The 19,383-nt window shown below is 40.7% G+C and overlaps 1 protein-coding gene across 1 annotated transcript; it reads right to left on the bottom strand.

The window, feature by feature from the left end:
* Window positions 1–8,797: 8,797 nt before the first annotated feature.
* Window positions 8,798–18,337, bottom strand: FMR1NB (FMR1 neighbor). The gene is made up of 7 exons (XM_027716431.2): window positions 18,243–18,337; window positions 17,099–17,170; window positions 15,058–15,171; window positions 13,446–13,580; window positions 11,940–12,036; window positions 9,637–9,782; window positions 8,798–8,959 (listed from the first exon to the last, which is right to left on the bottom strand). The coding sequence occupies exons 2-6, from the start codon at window positions 17,166–17,168 to the stop codon at window positions 9,671–9,673; spliced, it is 528 nt and encodes a 175-aa protein (XP_027572232.1). The 5' UTR covers window positions 17,169–17,170; window positions 18,243–18,337; the 3' UTR covers window positions 8,798–8,959; window positions 9,637–9,670.
* Window positions 18,338–19,383: the final 1,046 nt, after the last annotated feature.

Raw genomic sequence — 19,383 nt, 5'->3', positions numbered from 1 at the left:
ACTCATACCACCTGAGCTGGGACCGAAGCCCCTTCACAGCAGCAGCTCCAGTGACCCGAAGGGTCCCCACTTGGCTCCTGCACACCCCACACTCACAGTCACACCAGGGTTCCTCACCAATTCAACCCCAGGTTTCCCAGAGCAGTCTCAAATGTCTCATTCCATAAAGCAACATATTCATGGTGCAGTAACACAGAAACAGCTCATGCTGAGCTACCTGCATGAAATGCATCCCTCAACACCATCACCTTATGTTACTGGTCTTACCTTACCACCCCTGCACAATCCATGCTGGTTCTGCTCTCCTATCTTGTTCTTCACCTTGTTTTCACTGAGGTGCAGTGGCCTAATCATCAGGTTTATCATCTTCACCTGGATCAGATGAGGCTGCTGGCAAACATTTTCCAGGCAGCAGCAATCTCAATCTCTTCCTCCAAGCTATTTCTTAAAACCTCTTCTTCCAAGAATACTTTTACATAACCAACACACCTTCAAAGACAAGGACGAGCCCATCACAAACCCAGAGCAATCTACTAATAGTAGGTTTGCCTACACTGCTGCCAACAGGTCCATAGCATTTGTAAGGGGACAATCAGATCTGAAAGGACACAAAACCCTTTTCAGCTGGTTGTCTGAATGAATAAAGAAATAATTACTCTTTCCTCCGAAGCTAAATTCAGGCAGATTGGCAGAATTCTCCCCTTGCTCAACAGAAGTAAATATGAGTAAAACAGGTCTGAGCTGCTTTGCCACTTCAGGAGCCTTGGCTATAGAGGAATCTCTGCCTCTCTTTAGCCTGTGACATAAACCACTGGCCTGTGAAGTGCCTGGGTACTTTTATTTCACTGGGGTCATTGAGCTCAGGAAGGTGACAGCTGGGAGGAGGCTAATGGTTGGTGATGATCTAGTTCACACCCTGGAAGACAAATTATAAGCCAGGTGTGGGTGTGAAAGGCACTGGTTGGAGGGATGCGTGATCCCTGCTCAGGGATCACCTGGCTCAGGCACGTGCTCTTCCCAGTAACTGGGAACCATGAGCAAATTCTCCTTAAAATAAAGAAGTGGAGAAGCAAATGGTGAGATTCTGCAGCTGACTGCATATGCAGCTTCAGGCCAGGACTAGAGAACACCTTCCGGCCAGGACTAGAGAACACCTTCCCTACCCTGTAATGATGAGTAAACCCAAATTTCACTGCAGATTACAGTGACTTACTAAAGCAGTCTGACTACATGATGTACTAAGAATAATTATGTTCTACCCATCTTGTTCATAGTAGTCATTAAGTTGTTGTATCTGTAACAGGCTTAATAACAAGGTGAAGAGGGAATGGGGAAGAAAAAAATCATTTACCTGTTTCACTGGTCATTATTTCCTATATGACTGGGATGTCTGTGTGAGAAGAACTGAGTAGTGGAGAGAGAATTAAAGCACAGAAGATTATATTTAAATAAGGGAGAGTGAGGTCTGTCCTTGTACTATGCCAAAGCAATGGTCTCATTAGGGGTGTGTGTGCACTCAAAGGAGTACACAAGACAATCCACTGGAATGGATTAAAAATTAAAAGGAAAAAAAAAACCCTAGTGTTTATTCCATCTTTATCTCACCCTTTTTAATTTTGTGTGTATGTTTTATAAGGCACATAGTATATTAGTACAGTTGTGAGGGTACATGCTCAAAAATATTTTACTGATAGGGGCACATGATCAAAAAGTTTGGAAACCCAAAGGACTGGTTTTGCAGGTAGCACCAGATCAGCTCTAAAACTAGAAGCAGTGCTGAAACAGCAGAACAGCTAGAGCAGGTAAATGTCAAGAGCAGCTATAGTACTCACTGATACTAGTGCTAGGATCAGAATATCCTGCCCTGAGCATCAGACCAGAAGGAAATCACAGTAAAGTGAACAGTTCTCTGGATGGTAAAGTTATAATCACAAAACAAGGAAAACTCAATTACTTGTTACATCTCTTGCTGCTCTTCCAAATAATTGCATAAATGTGAGATTCATGCTGTAACAACTCTAATCTGTCTACAGATGATGTTTTAAACCTACCACAGTATTTTCTGCAGACTTCCCTAACTCAAAGCATGTTGTTCAGTATTGGCTGTATGCTTCTTATTAATGGCATTAAGCAAATAGAAAAGCAATTGTTCTGAGAAAAAAAAGTTTATTGAAGTATAAGAATATGAACATTGCTCCAGTAGGTAACAATAATTCCTTTGGGTTTATCCTGGAATTCTTAACAGTATATATTAACTGATAGATCATAACAGCTCATTTAGAGCTATTAGGTCTATTGCATAAATATGTGGTCAAGAGGTCTTTAATGTACACTGCTGTTACTGCAGACCATAAGAGCTGCTTTGGAGCTGTCAGCCTAGCTTGTGACAATCTATTTTAATCTGAAAAACAACAAGAAAAAAATCCTAATTACTTTGTAGTTGCTGACGCACAATTTAAGCTGATTGTTTGGTGCCATAGCTGAACATTGTCTGAGCAGGGGAGTTGAAATACTACAGCAACTATAAAGAACAGGTATTGCTACCATCAGACAAATCACAGGGGACTCAAATTCAGAGTTAATAACAGAGACGCCTGCCACGTGTTTACAGAGAACAAACAATGAGAAAAGGGAGGATGTGTTTTGTTTAACTCTGTGCTCCGCTACTTTAAAAACCTACGAGGAACCATTAAAGCTATGTTTATAGTTAAAAAGCAATATCTGCTTGCTCCCCCACTTCCCAGCTCAACTGCCTGCTGCCAGCCAGCTGGGAAAGCTCTGCTGGGAAAGGGGGTGCAGCCCAGCCCATCCATTGTAGAAACATGTTTGGATGTAACCAGCACATCCAGAGCTTCCAGCAGAGGAACTCAGTGGAAAGAACGATGCCACCTTTTCCTGTCTTCTGGCCATTTGGCACATTACATTCCTCCTCTGCCCACAAGCACAGACAAGTGGTTGTGGGGGTCAGAGAGGCACACAGCTTTAAAGGTAAGAAATGCGTGGGGTTCAGCTGATTTTAAGCCCAGGCAAAGGCTAATATAAATGCTCAGAAAGCCCAGCTGTCTGTCTCTACCAGGCTCTTTGCTCAGAATGTGATTCTCTATAATCATGTCATTCAAAGAGACTTTTGCTAAGTACTGAGGGAAAAGTGGCTTCCTTTGGTGAGGGGAGGAAAATGCCTGTTGCTGCAAGCCATCCATCATTTAAAAAAAGTTCAAGATGTACTAAAGCTCCCTAAATTTTTATTCCCAACAGAGCTGGATAAGATCAGTGTTTCCTTGACGGGCACTCCTCCCATGTCAAAACCTACTTCCCAATACAGTTTTGCAGACATACACCTGCCTGCTAGGTTGGATAATAAATAAATGCCCAACATGTTTTTATTTGAGAAAGATTTTCTTCTTGCTGCTTTTTTCCTTCTCCTTGCACAACAGGAGAAAGCTATCCCCCTCCCCCGCCCCCACCTCCCCCCAGCTAGGAAATAGTCATTTTGAGACAAGACCTTAAAATTGATGATTTTGAAAGTTTTCCCTATTGCCATGCTGTTCTGCTCCTGCATTCCTGTGGTGCCAACAGATGAAGTTGTAAGCCTGTTCGCCTCCCTGCATCTAATCCTGATACTACTCAGCAGCAGGGAAGGTGGGCAAATGTTCACTAGCAGTTGTTGGCAAAGAAACACAGCAGGATTTAAACTGGATGATGCCACTGCATGTGTAAAACAACCATTTGAGCAAATGCTGCTACAGTAGCATCTTTAACCAGTAAAACAGAATTAACCTTTTGTTTTCTAGCTAGCTGCACTGATGAGTTATGATTAATTGTAGTTCTGTTTAAAAAAAACCAATAAACAAGACCCAAAACCAACAACTAACCAATATTATAGATAAAAATATGAGTGCTTTTAGCAGTTGCTGTGACAGATTTTTAGTGTGTCCACATATAAGAAAAACAAATTGCAAAAGCAAAATAGAAATAACATTCTGTTGCATTCTGGTAAAATTTTCCATGTCATTTTTCACTTCCTTCTCTTCCCATCCAGTTTGCACAGCCTGGTCTTTAGCTGATGTGCCCTAACCCCAGATGTTTCACAGTTTAACCATAGTCATTTTATGGCATTCTAGGACTGTTATGAATGGCAACCACCATAACAGTAATTTGCCCTGTTTAGCCACTCAAAAGCTTGATATGGATCCCCTACTGTGACATCAAAACATCACCCCAATAACTGTTTTCCCCCAGGCTCTCAGGTTTCCTTGCTTCCCACAGTTGTTCATAGAGACCATAAGAGCTCTTTCCTTCAAACTGAGCTCTGTCATTCTTTAAAGTTATCAGTTTGGTATCTGAGAAATATAACTTGAAATATCAGCTATCAGTGCACCCAGTGTTAGAAATGGAGAGTGAACTTTTCCCTGTCCTTCCTTGAAGATGATGGGAAAAGACTCATCACACAGCCAACCACAATGAACTACTGCAATTCATAAGGCCATGTTTAATTGAAGAAATTGCATTTTGGCAATGCTGCTACCTACCTGGTGCATTTAACTGAAACAGGATTTCCCCATTAGGAAATGTATGCAAGAGTATTTTATAGCTGTGTATTATCTCCCTGGATCTCCTACTTGTGCCATAAGTCCTAAGCAAAGGATGTTTTCTGTCCTTTTTGTTGGCACAGTTTCTCCATCCCACATTTAGATCAAGTGCTGGATCAAGTGTCTTCAATAGGGAAATATTTAAAGCTTGGAGAGTCAGTAAAAACCTGAACAGGAGCCTGGGCAAGAGCGTAGTGCTAAATGGCAGGCCAAGCACTTGTATTAGAAAATTCCTTTTCTAAAGGCAAGTTGTTCTGATCATTTCACTTCGTGACCATAGGTGGAATACTGAACAGCTCTAGTCTTACAGACTGAAAAATCCCATACCTGGAAACCAGGGAGACTGATGCAGCAGGACTAGAGCATCCACAGCCATGCTCTCTACACAGGGCAGCTCTGTGTAGAATTGCCATCACCCCTCCCACGTTGCCTGAATGGCAGCTGACACAACCACCCCTGCAGAGCCAGGGATGGTGGTGGATACTACAGAGGAACAGCTGCTGCAGGGTGAGGCTCTGCTCCACTTACCTGTACACAGACCAGAACACACACACGTGCTCAAAGATTTATCTGCTTGGATGGGAGATACACGTAGGATAGTGGGCTCTGGGAGGAAGCAGTGCAGGCAGAAACGTGCCTTTTGTGAAGGCACTTGGAAACACCTCAGTGAAACTCAGAAGGCCAAACAGTACAGTTGTGGACAGTTTTTCCCTTTCATCTGGCAGAAACCATTTTTAAAATTTTTTTTTTTTCCAGCGTTTTGTAAGAACAAAAAAGGTTTGAGGCACAAACATCAGAAGCAAAGTTGAGTTGGACAGAACCAGTCGCTCCACTGGGACCTTGCAGGAGAACATAGAACACTTTTCCAGTGAGACCTTTACACTTCATTTTAGCTGTGCATCCAACCCTAGGTCAGCAAGGATCAGAGGAACCATAACATTTTAAAATTACATCCCTTACAGGGAGACAAGCTCAGGAAATGTTTGTTGAGCAACAAAGCACATTCTCCTCCTATATCTGCACTCTCTGGCATTGCATGAATTTCAGCTGGGTAAAATAGGCCTCAGAACTGAACCCCAAGCCTTCAAAAATATAAGACAAGTTCCCCAGTCACTGAGATTTTCCTTTAATACAAATTTGTATTTGGCTTAGGATTTTATCTATTCTCTCACTCTAACTCTGTAGTGTGAAACTTGGGTTTCATTCCATTGTATTTATTTTTTAAAGTTCTCGTGACTTTGAAAGCTTTCTAAAGGTCAAACGCACAGAACTACCAGATATTGCCACACTCACCCACAGTGTCATGCAGTCATTTCATATTGCTTTAAAGCTTTCTAAAAAAATTATTGCAGCCCTTTCTCTTCATCTCACAGAATGTGGTTAAAGGTGTGGGTTTGGTGTCAGAGGGAACAGAAAGTGAGCCAAACCCTTTGCCATTAGCCGTGATGCAGGCTCTGGTGATGTGATGAAGGGCTGCCTGGCTGTTGAAGCCCTCTCATAGCTCCCATCTCTAGGGCAGCAGCATCCACTCCTGGACACAGCTATTGTGAATTGGCACAAGGTGTTTAGCCTTGTATTTATTTAATCTGTGTGAAGATAAAGAGGGATGTTCCACTGAGAGCTCTTTTGTTTCACTCTGTATCAGTTCAATAGGAAAGAGAGCAGAGCTAAAGCCACAAGCAATGGTTTGTATATCTGGTAAGTCTTCTAAAGCCTTGTCATCATATGCTGTATTATGTTGTCTTTTTTACCGAGTGACCATTGCTCTATTGTACACCATCTGCCTTTTTGGGACTTGATGAACCACATTGTAAAAGGCTGAAATCAATAAAGTTCTCTAGAAGCCAAAAACGCTGAGGGAAAAATGTTTTCCTGCAGCACCATCTTGTGGTCCCTGATTTTAGTACTGAACTTGTCCCTCCCTCTCCCTGGGCCGGGAAGGTGGAAGGTCTTTTTCTGCAGATTTGGGGACCACACCCAGCCATCATCAGCTTCTTTGCAAGCCACAGAGGCACTGTGAAGAGCCTGGTAAAAATGCCTGTGCCTTCTCGTAGCTGACCTGGACCCTAACAGAGATCTTGGAAGGGACAGAAATGACAAAGGAAAATTGAGTGTGGCTCAGCAACATGCAGCTTTGTGTATATGATACAACCAGCAGCTGAGGCACTGGGGAAAAGACAGGTTCCTGTTAGACATGGGGTAACCCCATCCTGAAATTGTTCTGTAGAATCTTAAAGTCCAGGAGCACAAAACCAAACAACCAATTATTATTCAGGACATCTGAATATTCATTAGTGGAAGTAAGCAGCAGATCAGCTGATCAAAACATCCACCTTCGTGTGACAATGTCAGTAGAGTTCACATCACATGCAGGCCTGTGAATGAATATCTGTGATTTGACCCTAAGGTGGCAATATTGACCTTCAATAATAATAAAACAGCTATTATGGCATTTTAGGTACAGATGGCAGTTATTTATGTAATACCCACGGCTTGACAGCTATTGATTCGATGAATTCTCAAGCTAATAAAGAAATTAAAATGTAAAATCGGAGCTTTTGCCTTCTTCAGCTGAAAAGCAAAACTTCCAGCTTTTCAGAACATTTTTACAACAAAGTTGCTACACGGCAAAGGACACAGCCCAAGTCCATGCACTGTGCTCCTGACTGCTGTCCCACTAAGAGGAGCATAACCCTGGCTGTGACTTCTTCATCTCACCTCCTCCTCTTACTGCACATGCATTTTGCTTATGCTCATCTTGTTCTGGTGCTGCCAGACACAGTTCCTGCAGGCCCACTGATTGCTCACTGTTAAACACAGTTGTTTTATCAGTGTGTGTCCCCTTGTCAGGACGTTACGTGACACTGAGAGCAGTTGGGCTGTCAATGACATGGAAACAGAAGGGATTTATTGCCCTTCAAATCAAAACCATGAAGCACCATAGGAAAGCCTACCTATTCTTGCTCTCTCCACAATCACCAGCCACGAGGATCTCTGTGGTTTGTCACATGCACAGCTCAGCTGTGACAGTGCCTCTAAATTCATGGAGCAGGAAACTGTTTTTATCTTTGTCAAAATGTCTATAGACATATTCCACCACTCATAAAAATGATATGAAGAAAGAGCAAACACACAACAGATTTGGAAGGCAAACAGAGCCCTGTTCAGTCTCCATCATTCTGCTGTTCCACATCAAAAATACTGTAATAGTTTTGCTTACAAAATTATAACCAAACCATCTGTAATAAAATGCTTCTGGCAATGGTTACAATGTCAGGCTTTAAAGCTCCTGCATATAATTATGTCTGACCATCAGTAAGCACTTCAACAACTTCATGAGACTGCCCATATGCATATTCCACCCCCATTACACTTGGATTTTAAGTGATGCTTTTTTTTTTTAGGACTGATGAAACTAAAAAAATTATTAAGTGGGGAATTCTGAAAGTACACTGTTTCTAAGAATCCTCATAATATTTACTCTCCAGCTTAGGAGCAAAGCTCCCTTCCTGCCTGTTGTAGCTCTTGGAAATTCTGCTACATGGACCTCACAGCCCCAAAGAAAAATAACAAGTTTTTGCATTACTATTGGTGACACTGATTTCTACTGACATTCTTTTAGGTGCTTAATCCTACTTTGCACTCAGCTGTTGAAAACTGCCACAAGTTTGTATCTTTTTTTGTTGTTACACTAGAGAGAAACAGAAAGAAATTGCATTTTGGAATCACCTACCTTGGGAGACAGGCCATCTGAAGACCAAAAAAAGTTCTGTGGTGCAGCCATATACCACGGAGAGAAACAGTGCCAGAGATAACACTCCCACAGTTTCCTTGAGTACTCTGTATTTTTGCCAAGCAGATCTTTAAAGCAATTGCCCAACAAGAGATTTCCCAAATCTTCTGTACCCTGGTAAGGAATTAGTCCTTCTCCTCACTCAGAGTAGCACTGCTGTGCTATGGGGCCATCCAATACTGAGAGTGAGCTTCCCTCACTACCAACTTAATGAGGGACAACACTCTCTTAATCTTATTATAAGACTGACCCCTAAATGGAAATGGGCACATAACTGGTATCTTTATATCCCTCCACAAGGATGCTACAGTGCTAAAAGAACACTGACTTTATTATTCAGAGGTTGCCATGAGCAGTTTGCCTTTCAGCTTTACCAGTTTTTTTGTACAGGAGGTATGGAATGAGCACAAGGAACTGTGAATGAAGAACTTTTATTGCAAAATCAATAGTATTATCAAGGGTTAACAACATCGTATTACTTCAATACTAAAACCAAATGTGTCATTTTCTAGGAGGTAGTCAAATAATCCTGGTGTCTTCAGCTTGGTCTTCAAGAGGAGGTGGATGTTCCTATACACTAAAGAGAAAAAACCCCCGACCATGAGTGTGACCAGATTTAGGGACATCTTTATGTTTCTGCCAAATCAGTACTCTCCCTGAAATATTTCCTTGTTGTCTAATGACCTCATTGACATTGTTTTATTTCATTGTGACACCTTCAGTAGGCTATAGTTTGGCATGTTCATGTGAAGTAAATACCATTTCTCTCTCAGATCACATTTGTTCCAGTACTCAATTGCTCTTCAGCATTGAGGAAGAATGCCAGGATATGGAGCTGTGTGGTTATATCAGCTGAAAAACACCCCTCTCCATACAGAAGGACAGGTTTTTCAGTGTCTGTAAATGGATCTGCATCTCCTGAAAGCTGCAAACCCATTGCTTTTCCACTTTCCCATGCAACACAGTTTGCACATGGGATAAGGAACACTGAAACGGTGCAGGGCTTTAACCCAGGGCTGTAACACTGCCCATGGCTCTGCTGTCAGTTAGCAACAGCAACCAAATTCTCGCAAACTCATTACTTCTCCCACAGCAGAAACTGAAGGTGATCCCTGACAAACAGTGCCTTTTGACAATGTCTGCTGGACTGAGAGGCAGCAGGTATTTAGTAATGCATATCTTTAGTATTCTACACAGAGTTAATAAAACTGTCCTAAAATGAACGAACAAATCAATATCTCAAGGTTAGCTTACCTCCTTTTTTTTGTCCTCATGGTTCTTTCTTAAGTCAATCCAGTAAATGAACCTCTTCATCATTAGTCTCCTCACGACGTTCTCTTCTCTCTCGTGCAATCTGCCGAACTTTTTTGCTTATCCCTTGTACAGGATTGATACATGGACTGCAACACATTAAAACAACAGCTGACATTGGTTGACTGCCAAAGCAGGAATTTAGAGAAGGTCACATAGACTTCAGCCATGAAATCCTAGCTGCAGTGAGAAACCTCCCAAAGCTGCAGCTGATTTCAGGAGCCATCACAAGGTTCATCTCTAGAACGTAGATTAAAGTGAGGAAAAGCATTTCAATATGCTTTTCCCATCTCTTACACTTTCTTCATGAATTTCACCTCACCTTCGGATTCATATAAGTTGGAAAATACCTTAAGGATGATCAAGTCCAACCGTTAACTCAGCACTGTCCAGTCCACCACGAAACCATGTCCCCAAGCGTTACATCTACATGGCTTTTAAATGCCTCCAGGGCTGGACTCAACTACTTCCCTTCCTATTCCAACGCATGACAACCCTTTCAGTGAAGGCATTTTTCCTAAAATCCAATCTAGACCTCCCCTGGCACAGCCTGAGGCCATTTGCTCTTGTCCTGTTGCTTGTTACTTTAGAGAAGAGACTGACCCTCACCTGGGCACCTCTTGTCAAACAGCCACCCCTTGCCACGTAGCACAAGGACCTGCCAAACCTTTCCAGGGCTTTCCCTAGTTGCCCAGGTTTGCTCTTTCTCTCTCTCTTTTTTTCTTGTTAATATAGACTCCTATGGAAAACCTTGGAATTTGCTCTAGAAGAGGCACAGTGGAGTTCAACAATTATCCCAAATTTCAACAGCAAAAGCCCTCTTATTTTTTTGATAACTCTGGAGAACCATTTTTACTTTTCTGCACATCCTTTGCAGTACAGACTTGGCATTGTACATGGGGTCCTCTCAACAATGACTGTACAATGCTGAAAACAAAAGAATTTCCACCCAGAGAGAAGGTTTTTGGCTCATTAAAGGAATGCTTTTCAAAGCAGTATTCTCTATCAACTGCCTCTAAAATCAGTAAAGCTCAAAGTTTGATAGGATTGCTTCTTTCCTAGAATTCAAATATATGATGTTGGAAATTTAAACCATTTAGCATCTGGTTAATCACCGCATTAAAAAACAAAGCAAAAAAAACCAAGTCATAGCAGAAGAGCAATATTCCTAATTTCACTGGCTATGAAAAAACACAGAAACAATCATTTAAACATTAATGTGAATTCCCTCAAAATGAACACATATTAATTCATTTTCCAGAAAATTTATGGTAATTTCATGTTGATTCTTTGCCTCCTGTTTTCAGAGTCATGGATGACTCAGTGCAGCTCTCTGTATGCTGAGCATCAGCTGTTGAGCACAGTGTAAGATGTAATGTGGAGATTTTCACAGCAGGTTTTGTCAAAATGTGGAACTCCACAGCAATAGCCATCTGCTAAGCAGCCACATTAGTAAAGTCTATGTGTGTGTATACATGGATGTATATGATCCCACACAGGCTACTATACCTTAGTAGAGCAAAAGTTTAACAGTTGGGGGGAAAAATCTTCACTAAAAAGACAATTCTGTCATAATTACCAAGCTGTAGCACTAGCCATTCAATATGAATTACTATCTTAGAAAATAAAGCACAACTATGTTAATTCCTTCAATCCCATTTTAATGATTTTGATGTCGTGGAACTTACATTTTCCCACTATATTAAGAACACCTACACGTGCTGAAACTCTTCACAGTGTCAAACACTAAACTGCTTGCATAGAACTCACAGGCTGTAATGTGCCCTATACATTAAAAAACCCCATGCTGCACATTAGAAGTATATTTAGGGATAATTAATTCCCAAGCACACTCACAGCACATCTTTCTTATTCTCTTCAGGCCTACTACTTTGTTATTCCCTTCCGTGTCCTACTGTGTAACTCCAGGTCTGTCCTGGAGGCCTTCCTGTTTTATGTGCAACTTCCCAAGCAAGTGAAGCTAAGATTAAGCCCAAGTTCTTTATAACCAGGTCTTTAGAAATAGTACTAGGGCATTAAATCACTTTTTTTCCTTAAGCCAAATTGACTCTGTGTTTTATATAGCTTCAAAATAGAAGGTCTCATCTTTTGTGTTTGCACATTAGTTCTTGCCCTTTTTTTCCAAACTTTCCTCCCCTCACCTACTTAGAAGATTGTCAGTTTTCCATATTTTCACCGTTTAGAAGCAGTACTTAAATTTGCTCTGGTGACACTCTAACATTTACCTTCTCTGCAAAATGGCACAGCAGCAGATTGGTAGAAGCCCCAAAATCAAAAATCCTCCTCCGGTGAGCAAAATCAGTCGAATTGCCAGTTGCACATCTGTAGAGTCAGCAGAAGTTTGCATTAGTTCTGAAATATTCTAATACATCCACTGAGGTACAGGTGACAGAGATCAGCCTCTAACACAGACATTTTTACTGCCATGAAGTCACAGCCACGCTGCCACTTCGCTTAGACAGAGGTTTTGTCAGCAAAACTCTTGACAACATTTATACCTTAAGACTTCAGTAAATACCAAGGAAAATTGCCATCTTTTAGCTGAATTTAGAGTTGGGCTCAATGATTACAAAGGTCTTTTCCAACCTAAATGATTCTAGGATTCTACGTATGTATCTTAGGCAGCAACATAACGGCAAAAGACTAAGAAATGAGCTCAGGTGAGAAAGAATTGGTCTCAAATTTCACCTGAGTTCAAATAGCACAAGTGTTTGTTTAGTTTCACAGGCAACTGGGGTTTGAGTGAGCCCAGGGCATGGGGCAGGGTTGAGTGGGGGGAATAAATAATAATAATAAAAAAAAAAATAAAGTCCTTCGGAAGCTTCTTTAAGAATAGAGACAAAATCTTTCAAATGAATGCTATTTGTCTACTTCAGTTCATAACTTTTGCAGCATTTTCAAAACCCCTCATTTTATTCCTGGCGAAATTGAAGACAAAACTGCCAGAGAGGAATGATTCAGTATGCAGCCTGGGAGCATCTTACAAACACAACTGCCGTGAGTCCAATATCTGCTAAGTGCTTCTATTTTGTCAACAGATTGCTACAAGGCAAACAGTAACTGTTTTCTTTGGACATATGCTGAATATATCCAGGAGTGTTCAAGAAGCTAATTAATCTATGAACAAATAATTCAGTAAAATAATCAGCCTTTGATATTGATGTCCAAACAATAAAAGCTTAACTGGAATGAGGAATCAAGCAGTCACAGCTGAATAAGCATATTTAATTTTGACATTTGCTTGAGTATGTGTCTTAAAAATGAGCAGAAGAGATATAATTTTCTCTGTACAGCTCTTCTTCTTGCCATAGTGAAGTGTCTTTTATACATAATATAAAGGCCCAGGCTGGGAATGAATATTATTAAAACATTCAATTTCTGTTGTATGCCCCTACCAAACCATGTAAAACACATCCAGTTCCTTCACCTTTTCTTTACAGCACTTTCATGGAGTCACTACTACTTTAGATTAGACCTCCTTTCCACAAACAAAGCCTTTACTTTCTTTGTATGTCACTTGCTCTCTGCTTGTGCTGGGCTGGACAAGACATCCAGACAACTCTCTATCAATGCATTGTTTTCTTTATTAATATATATGAAGAAATAAATGCACTTCCTTTAAAGAGAGCAGTGTCCTGAAAAACTGAGGTTATAAAGAGCAAAGAAAATTGTGTTGTCTGAGCAGAAGCAGCACTTGGCCATGAGGCTGAAAGCCACAGCACCAAACTTACCGTCTTTAACCGGCATGTGACACTGCAGGTCCTGGCCAATTTTCATAGGACAACAGTGATTTTTCAAGCATTCAGACTTATTAAGGCTTTCTACTTGACAAGGAATTAAGGGTTGCTCGTTGCTGAGACGGCATGCTTGATAAAGGGAAAAAAAAATAAATAAGATTTCTACCCTAGAAGAAATGCCCAAGTAGAGGGAAGCCATCACTTCAGTGTCTCTAGTATGTTAACTCTGCCAAAAAACAGTATCATTGACTTCCATGTATGTTCTTTCCCAAAACCTAATCAATCTTTACATTAAAATGACCAGAAGAGCACAGAAGATCTTTAGTAATTTGCATTGTTTCTGTAAGAAACAATTACAAAGCTGAAGTTAAACACCATCCTGCCACTTCTTTTGTACTTAGGTTTGTAAAGTAAGTGAAAAATGACAAATTAAATTTTCTGACTGGATTGTTTTGAATTAAAAAAAGAAAACAGACATTTAAGGCAATTTTTTTTTTTAAAGACTATGTTGCAACCAACCACTTCTGTTTGGCACAATAATTATATGTTTCCACAAACAGCTGAAAATCAGCTGAAAAAAACCCCCACATTATTTTGTTATTGAACAAAATATTTAAACAATTTAAAAAAAATTTCTATTTAATAACAGATTTATTGATAATCATGAGATCCTTTTTGGGAATGGCTTAAATGTATGATAGTCATAAATAGGAGGTGTCTCTGTATATTTAATGCCTGGAAAACATCATATCACATCCCTTCTGTGACAGAGCAGCTGCAAAGCATCATTTGGTTCCAACAACACTCCCAGGACTGGTTGCATTGTCAGTCTCACATTTATCACAGACATTACTTGTAGCCAAATTCAGTTTATTAAATAGGGGATCAGGCTCTTCACCAGTCCTCTGTGTTTACTTAGGGCTAGGTGTGAGTAATACTGGGGGAGGTACACTGCTATTAAGGTGATGTAGAAATGTATTGAGCTGAAAAGTAGTATTTCTGCTTGTCCTATTGGTCTGTAATCTAGATATTGAACCAGGCTTGCAGTTTTTATATATAAAAAACCTTTCTTATTGATATTAGCAAATTAGCATTGTGATTTCTGTCTCAATAATTTTATGAAAAAAATGTAGTTCTTGTCATTTAACTTTAGCAGTCCCAAGGTGAGTGGATCAGCCTACTCTCACAGCCCTGGAGTCTTCCCCAGCCAGTAGAAGTGGCAGAAACACCAGTGTGGGGCAAAATCCTTCTCTCATTTACGCTGTGCCAAATTTATTTCTACATGGGAAGATTAGAAAACTAGTTCAGATGAGATACAGCAAAGCCAGGCACGGTGGATCCTGTGCTTAACTTTCCAGCACAATTCCAGCATTTCCAGCATGATCACATCCCTGAGGGTGGGAGGGTTTTGCAGGAGGGAAGGAAATTTGTGATTGTTCCAAAGGCACATTTAGCAATACCATTTTCAAGAGATCTAGTGAATTTTAGTCTGAGGGTTTAAAATACATTAAATGCTGACAGGTAGGGGTGGGAGGATGGACTGGAAGTGAGGCAGAAGTGGAAAGGGAAGAGAGAAACAATGCTGCCATGGTGAAGTGCCACTTACTCATTGGCCTGAAGAAGCTTAAGAGAGATTCGAATACACCTTTCAGTGTCATGTTGGGATTGTGGGGTGCTGCTTCACTTTGTCCTAAACCTTGCTGCACTGGGGCTGCAAGAGCTGAAAGTTTACAATGATTAGCTCATTACTATCAAAATATCCATAATTAATTAAATGCAATTATATTTTCATGCTGATTATCACTCATTATGAAGGCATTTACAGTCATTATGAACTGTGTCTACTGAGGGCCAGCAAGGTTAAGCATAGATGTCTTTCTCTTGTATTCACTTTTATTACTTCAAATTGCTTCATGAAACACAGTGAGTAAAGAACTAAAGCTGTAAAATTTAAATTAAAGTATCCATTCAGGTGGAAACTGTCAAGGATAAAAAGCCCTGCTGTTCACCTATAAGGTTCAGGTTACATGAAAACGCTTTATTGTATCTACAGTTATATTTCTCTTATGTACACAAGCAGAACATTCAGTCTTCTGGACAAAGATCAGACCCCAGCTAAAACACAGAAAAGTGGTGAAAGGCATCTTTATCAGACACAAACAAACATGCATCTATCCCAATATTTTGCTTCAGTGACCTACTGCAGTTGTGTAGGAAAGAGTAAAACATCCCAAAAATAGAGGTACTGCAGTATTTTCCCAAACCATAGCGATTTCTTGCTCTGGGACTTCTCAATCACCTTTCATTTACACTACTCTAAAAAATGTGATGTCAGTAAACCTTGCTGCCTCCCCACATCTCTTTTTCATTAAACCAAAAGTGCAAATCACAGTGGGACTCCACTGGCAATCAACCACTCCCCAATGAGGGGGAAAAAAGAAACCCAGGATTCCCCCCCGCCTGCCTTTTTTTCCCTACGTGAGAGAAACTTATACCATCACAACTTTAATAGCTTTCTGTGATGGAGTCTGCTGAAAGCCATTTCATGGTTTTAGAGTTCCTTGTGAACAAAAGTGAGATTGCAGCCTAACCAAAAACTAAGGTATCAAACAACAATCTTTTGGATAATTATTGAGCTAACAGCAACAAGAGCATAAATTCCCTACTTGTCCTCAGGCACAGCTTGCCCCTTCTGTGCCATACAAAACTCCCCTGGGAAGAAGCAGCATCAGTGAAGGGAGAATTGAAGTTATTGTCCAAATAGAGAATCTGAAACTAATGTATAACAGAAACGTGACCACCAAGGCTCACACCATGTCATGGGGCCCCACTCCCTGCCAGTGAACAGTACAGAAGAGCAGAAAATTTTAAAGATTCTGTAATAATTTCACAGGAATTTCATGAGATGAGGTTTACAGCAATCAATTTGGTAAGAATTATCTGAAAACACGGCCATGGCTGCATTACACACTCCTGCCAGAGTTTAAAGAGACAGGAGCCATACACGTACAGAGGTTTAATGGGCATTGCTGTATTTATCACATTTTATCTGTCTTAGAGCTCACACTCCCACCCTGGAAGCCTTTTACAACGACACAGCAACTGAGAGCCTTTCATCAGGAGCTCAACAGGGAGTCCCTAAGTGTGGTTTCTCAACGCATTAAGGATCAGACTCAACCTTAACCTGTGGACTGCTCCTTTATACATGTCAGATGCACAAATTTAACTTCTGTTGTGGGTGCAAGTTATCAGACAAAAATCTTTTCAGTCATTTGCTGTAGTAAGCAAATACATCAATTCTCAACAGACTATAAGAACACCTTTAATAGTATGCTAGAAAAAAAAAAGTCAAAGCAAGATAAAAAATAGAAGAATCTATAATCAAGTTACAATAAAAGCAAGATGCACTGCCAGGGACGAAACAAGCAGCATTTCTGGTACAGATGCACAGAGGGAAAGGGGAAAGTTGCAGGAAAATTTTTTTTGCTCTATTTAAGTCTCAGGACTGATCAATCCCCTCTGGAGCAACTGCTTGTAATATTTCTCAGCATTTTCCAATCATTCCCAAGACAACAAAACTGTAAACCTCCTGCTAGTAAAAGTAATCGCTGTTTCTTTGAAAATGCTTTTCCCCTTGCAATACTCACGTGAATGGATGCTACAAAGCAGGATCAGGACCATGATGACCCACGCTCGATGGGTGCCAATGGGCAGCATTACTGCAATAAAACCAACAGCAACAACAGGAACAGGGTCATGCATAAAAAAATTATTGGTCTTAGCTTCACATTTATGGCTTAGAACAAACCTGACAGCTGATTGCTGCACAGAGAACAACCGCCTTTTTTTTTTTTTTACAAGAAAGGAGGCCAAAGCCAGTGAATCCATATATATTTTGGCAAGAAATGATTTTGAAGAAATTACTCACCTAAAGAGAGTTTAAAGGAAGGCATCTTGTTAACAGAGGCTAGCCAAAAAATTATCTCTCTGAAGTGTCCCAGAGCTGGACACCTGGCACTTAAAAAGATCATTTTTAGCTAAAAATTTTAATCCAGGTTCAATGAGCAGAATCAGGACTGAAGAATGAAAAATTGCTGGAAGCTTAAAACTGAATTCTGGTGTAGCTCGTTGAGTTCTTCAGTCTTTTTAAAATTGGAACATTTTAAAAATTGGAACAATTTTAAAAGGTGGTTCAAAACTATATTATGGACAAAAACATTTTAAGAAATCCCCAAGTCATTCACAGTAATTTAACAGCAGGTTTAAGCTGTGTTTTGTACCCCCAACCAACCCCTGATGACTGCTTTGCCAGATGCTGTATTTCTCTTTGCCTGCTGCTCCTCTTTTAACCTCAAAAGGTCTTTTTTTCAATTATTACCACTTAGTTGTTAAGACACCTTAAATCTAGACACTATCTTGCTAGTATTGATAAGGGGAGAATCCCATTTTTTGAAGTGCTATAAAGGGAAAAGACTGGCTGTGTTTCACACAGACAGTGCCCTTTGAAGGGTCAGTTCTCTCAGCACTCCTGCTGCTCAATGAGGAGGTTCCCTGCCCTCAGATATATCTTTCTATAGAGGAATACACCCATATAGAGAGGAATTCTGTCCCATGGAGAAACTTTACTTTGGTAGTTAAACATGAAATTATTTCTTAATAGGATAGGGATCATTTTTCCAAGATACCTATTAAAATCTAATACCATTCAGGACAAAGTGGGAAAATGCTTTTAGGGAGAAGGAAAACAAGGGAGATTAAAAAGAGAAAATTCTTGTTCTTGCCATTACTTACTTCTTTTGCTGTTTTCTCCACTCCTGCTGGAGCAGGACACTTGCAGCTCTCCTGAGCACAGCACCTGCAAACTGGCTACACAGGACCATGACAACCATGGAGTCAAAGCACATCACAATGGGCTCCCCACAGTTACCACCAGCAGCTCAGATGGATGGAACAGGATGGATCAACAGAGGGGCCACAAAACAGCTGAATGTGTTTTGGGAAAAATCAGCCCCTCCAGAGACTGTTAGAAAGGCTCTCAGTCTTCTAATTCACCAAGTTAAAAACAAGTTTATACTTTTAACAATCACACTCCAGTGTGCAACACAGAAACACCACCTAATTTTGCAGACCAGGTAACAGATGCACCAGGAGATTAAAACACATTCCTCTCAAACCAGAAAATGTTTGGTCAGAGTGCTTATTTAGAGCTTCTCACTGACCCATGAAAGGTGAATTAATTAGGTAACAGGATCATCCCATTGGTTCACCAAATATTTGCACACTTGAAGCACAAAGTTGAAACATGCATTTCTTAGACCCAGAAAACCAAACATATCCTGGGCTGCATCAAAGGAAACATGGCTGAGGGAGGTGATTCTGTCCCTCTACTCCATTCTCATCAGACCCCACTGGGCATACTGCAGCCAGCTCTGGAGAGCTGTCCTCATTTCATCTGGGAATAGTTCAATTTCTTCGTAGTAGCTGGCACAGTGCTGTGTTTTGGATTTAGGATGGGAATAACGTTGAAAACACACTGATGCTTAGTTGTTAAGCAGTGCTTGCTCTCAGCCAAGGACTTTTCAGTTCCCATGCTCTGGCAGCGAGCAGGTGCACCAGGAAGCAGGAGGAAGCATGGCCAGGAATGCTGGCTCACTCTGGCCAAAGGGATATTCCACACCATAGAGCATCATGCTCCGTGTATAAACTGGGAGGTGGCCGGGAGATGCCAATTGCTGCCCAGGGACGGGCTGGGCATTGCTCAGTGTGGGGTGAGCAACTGCACTGTGCACCACTTGCTTCTCTTGGATTTCATTTCTCCCACTCCTTTTCATTACAATTAGTATTATTGTATTTTATCTTCTTTCAATTAATAAACTATTCTTATCTCAACACACTATTTTTACCTTTCCCCCCCCTCCAATTCTTGTCCCCA

This window comes from Pipra filicauda, unplaced genomic scaffold, assembly GCF_003945595.2.
Source record: "Pipra filicauda isolate LSUMZ 115617 unplaced genomic scaffold, ASM394559v2 scaffold239_size1682155_pilon, whole genome shotgun sequence".
Classification (NCBI taxonomy): Eukaryota; Metazoa; Chordata; class Aves; order Passeriformes; family Pipridae; genus Pipra; species Pipra filicauda.
The sequence above is the reverse complement of the archived record's forward strand: the minus strand, read 5'-3'. Positions and strand labels throughout refer to the sequence as shown.

What these genes read in the sequence shown, in the direction of transcription:
- FMR1NB (XM_027716431.2), bottom strand. Translation starts at nt 17,168, where the DNA reads ATGCTGCCCATTGGCACCCATCGAGCGTGGGTCATCATGGTCCTGATC. An exon ending in GCTTTGTAGCATCCATTCAC is followed by an intron (nt 15,172 to 17,098) that starts GTGAGTATTGCA and finishes GTAAACTTTCAG; the next exon opens with CTCTTGCAGCCCCAGTGCAG. An exon ending in TGTGCCATTTTGCAGAGAAG is followed by an intron (nt 9,783 to 11,939) that starts GTAAATGTTAGA and finishes AATGTGTTGCAG; the next exon opens with TCCATGTATCAATCCTGTAC.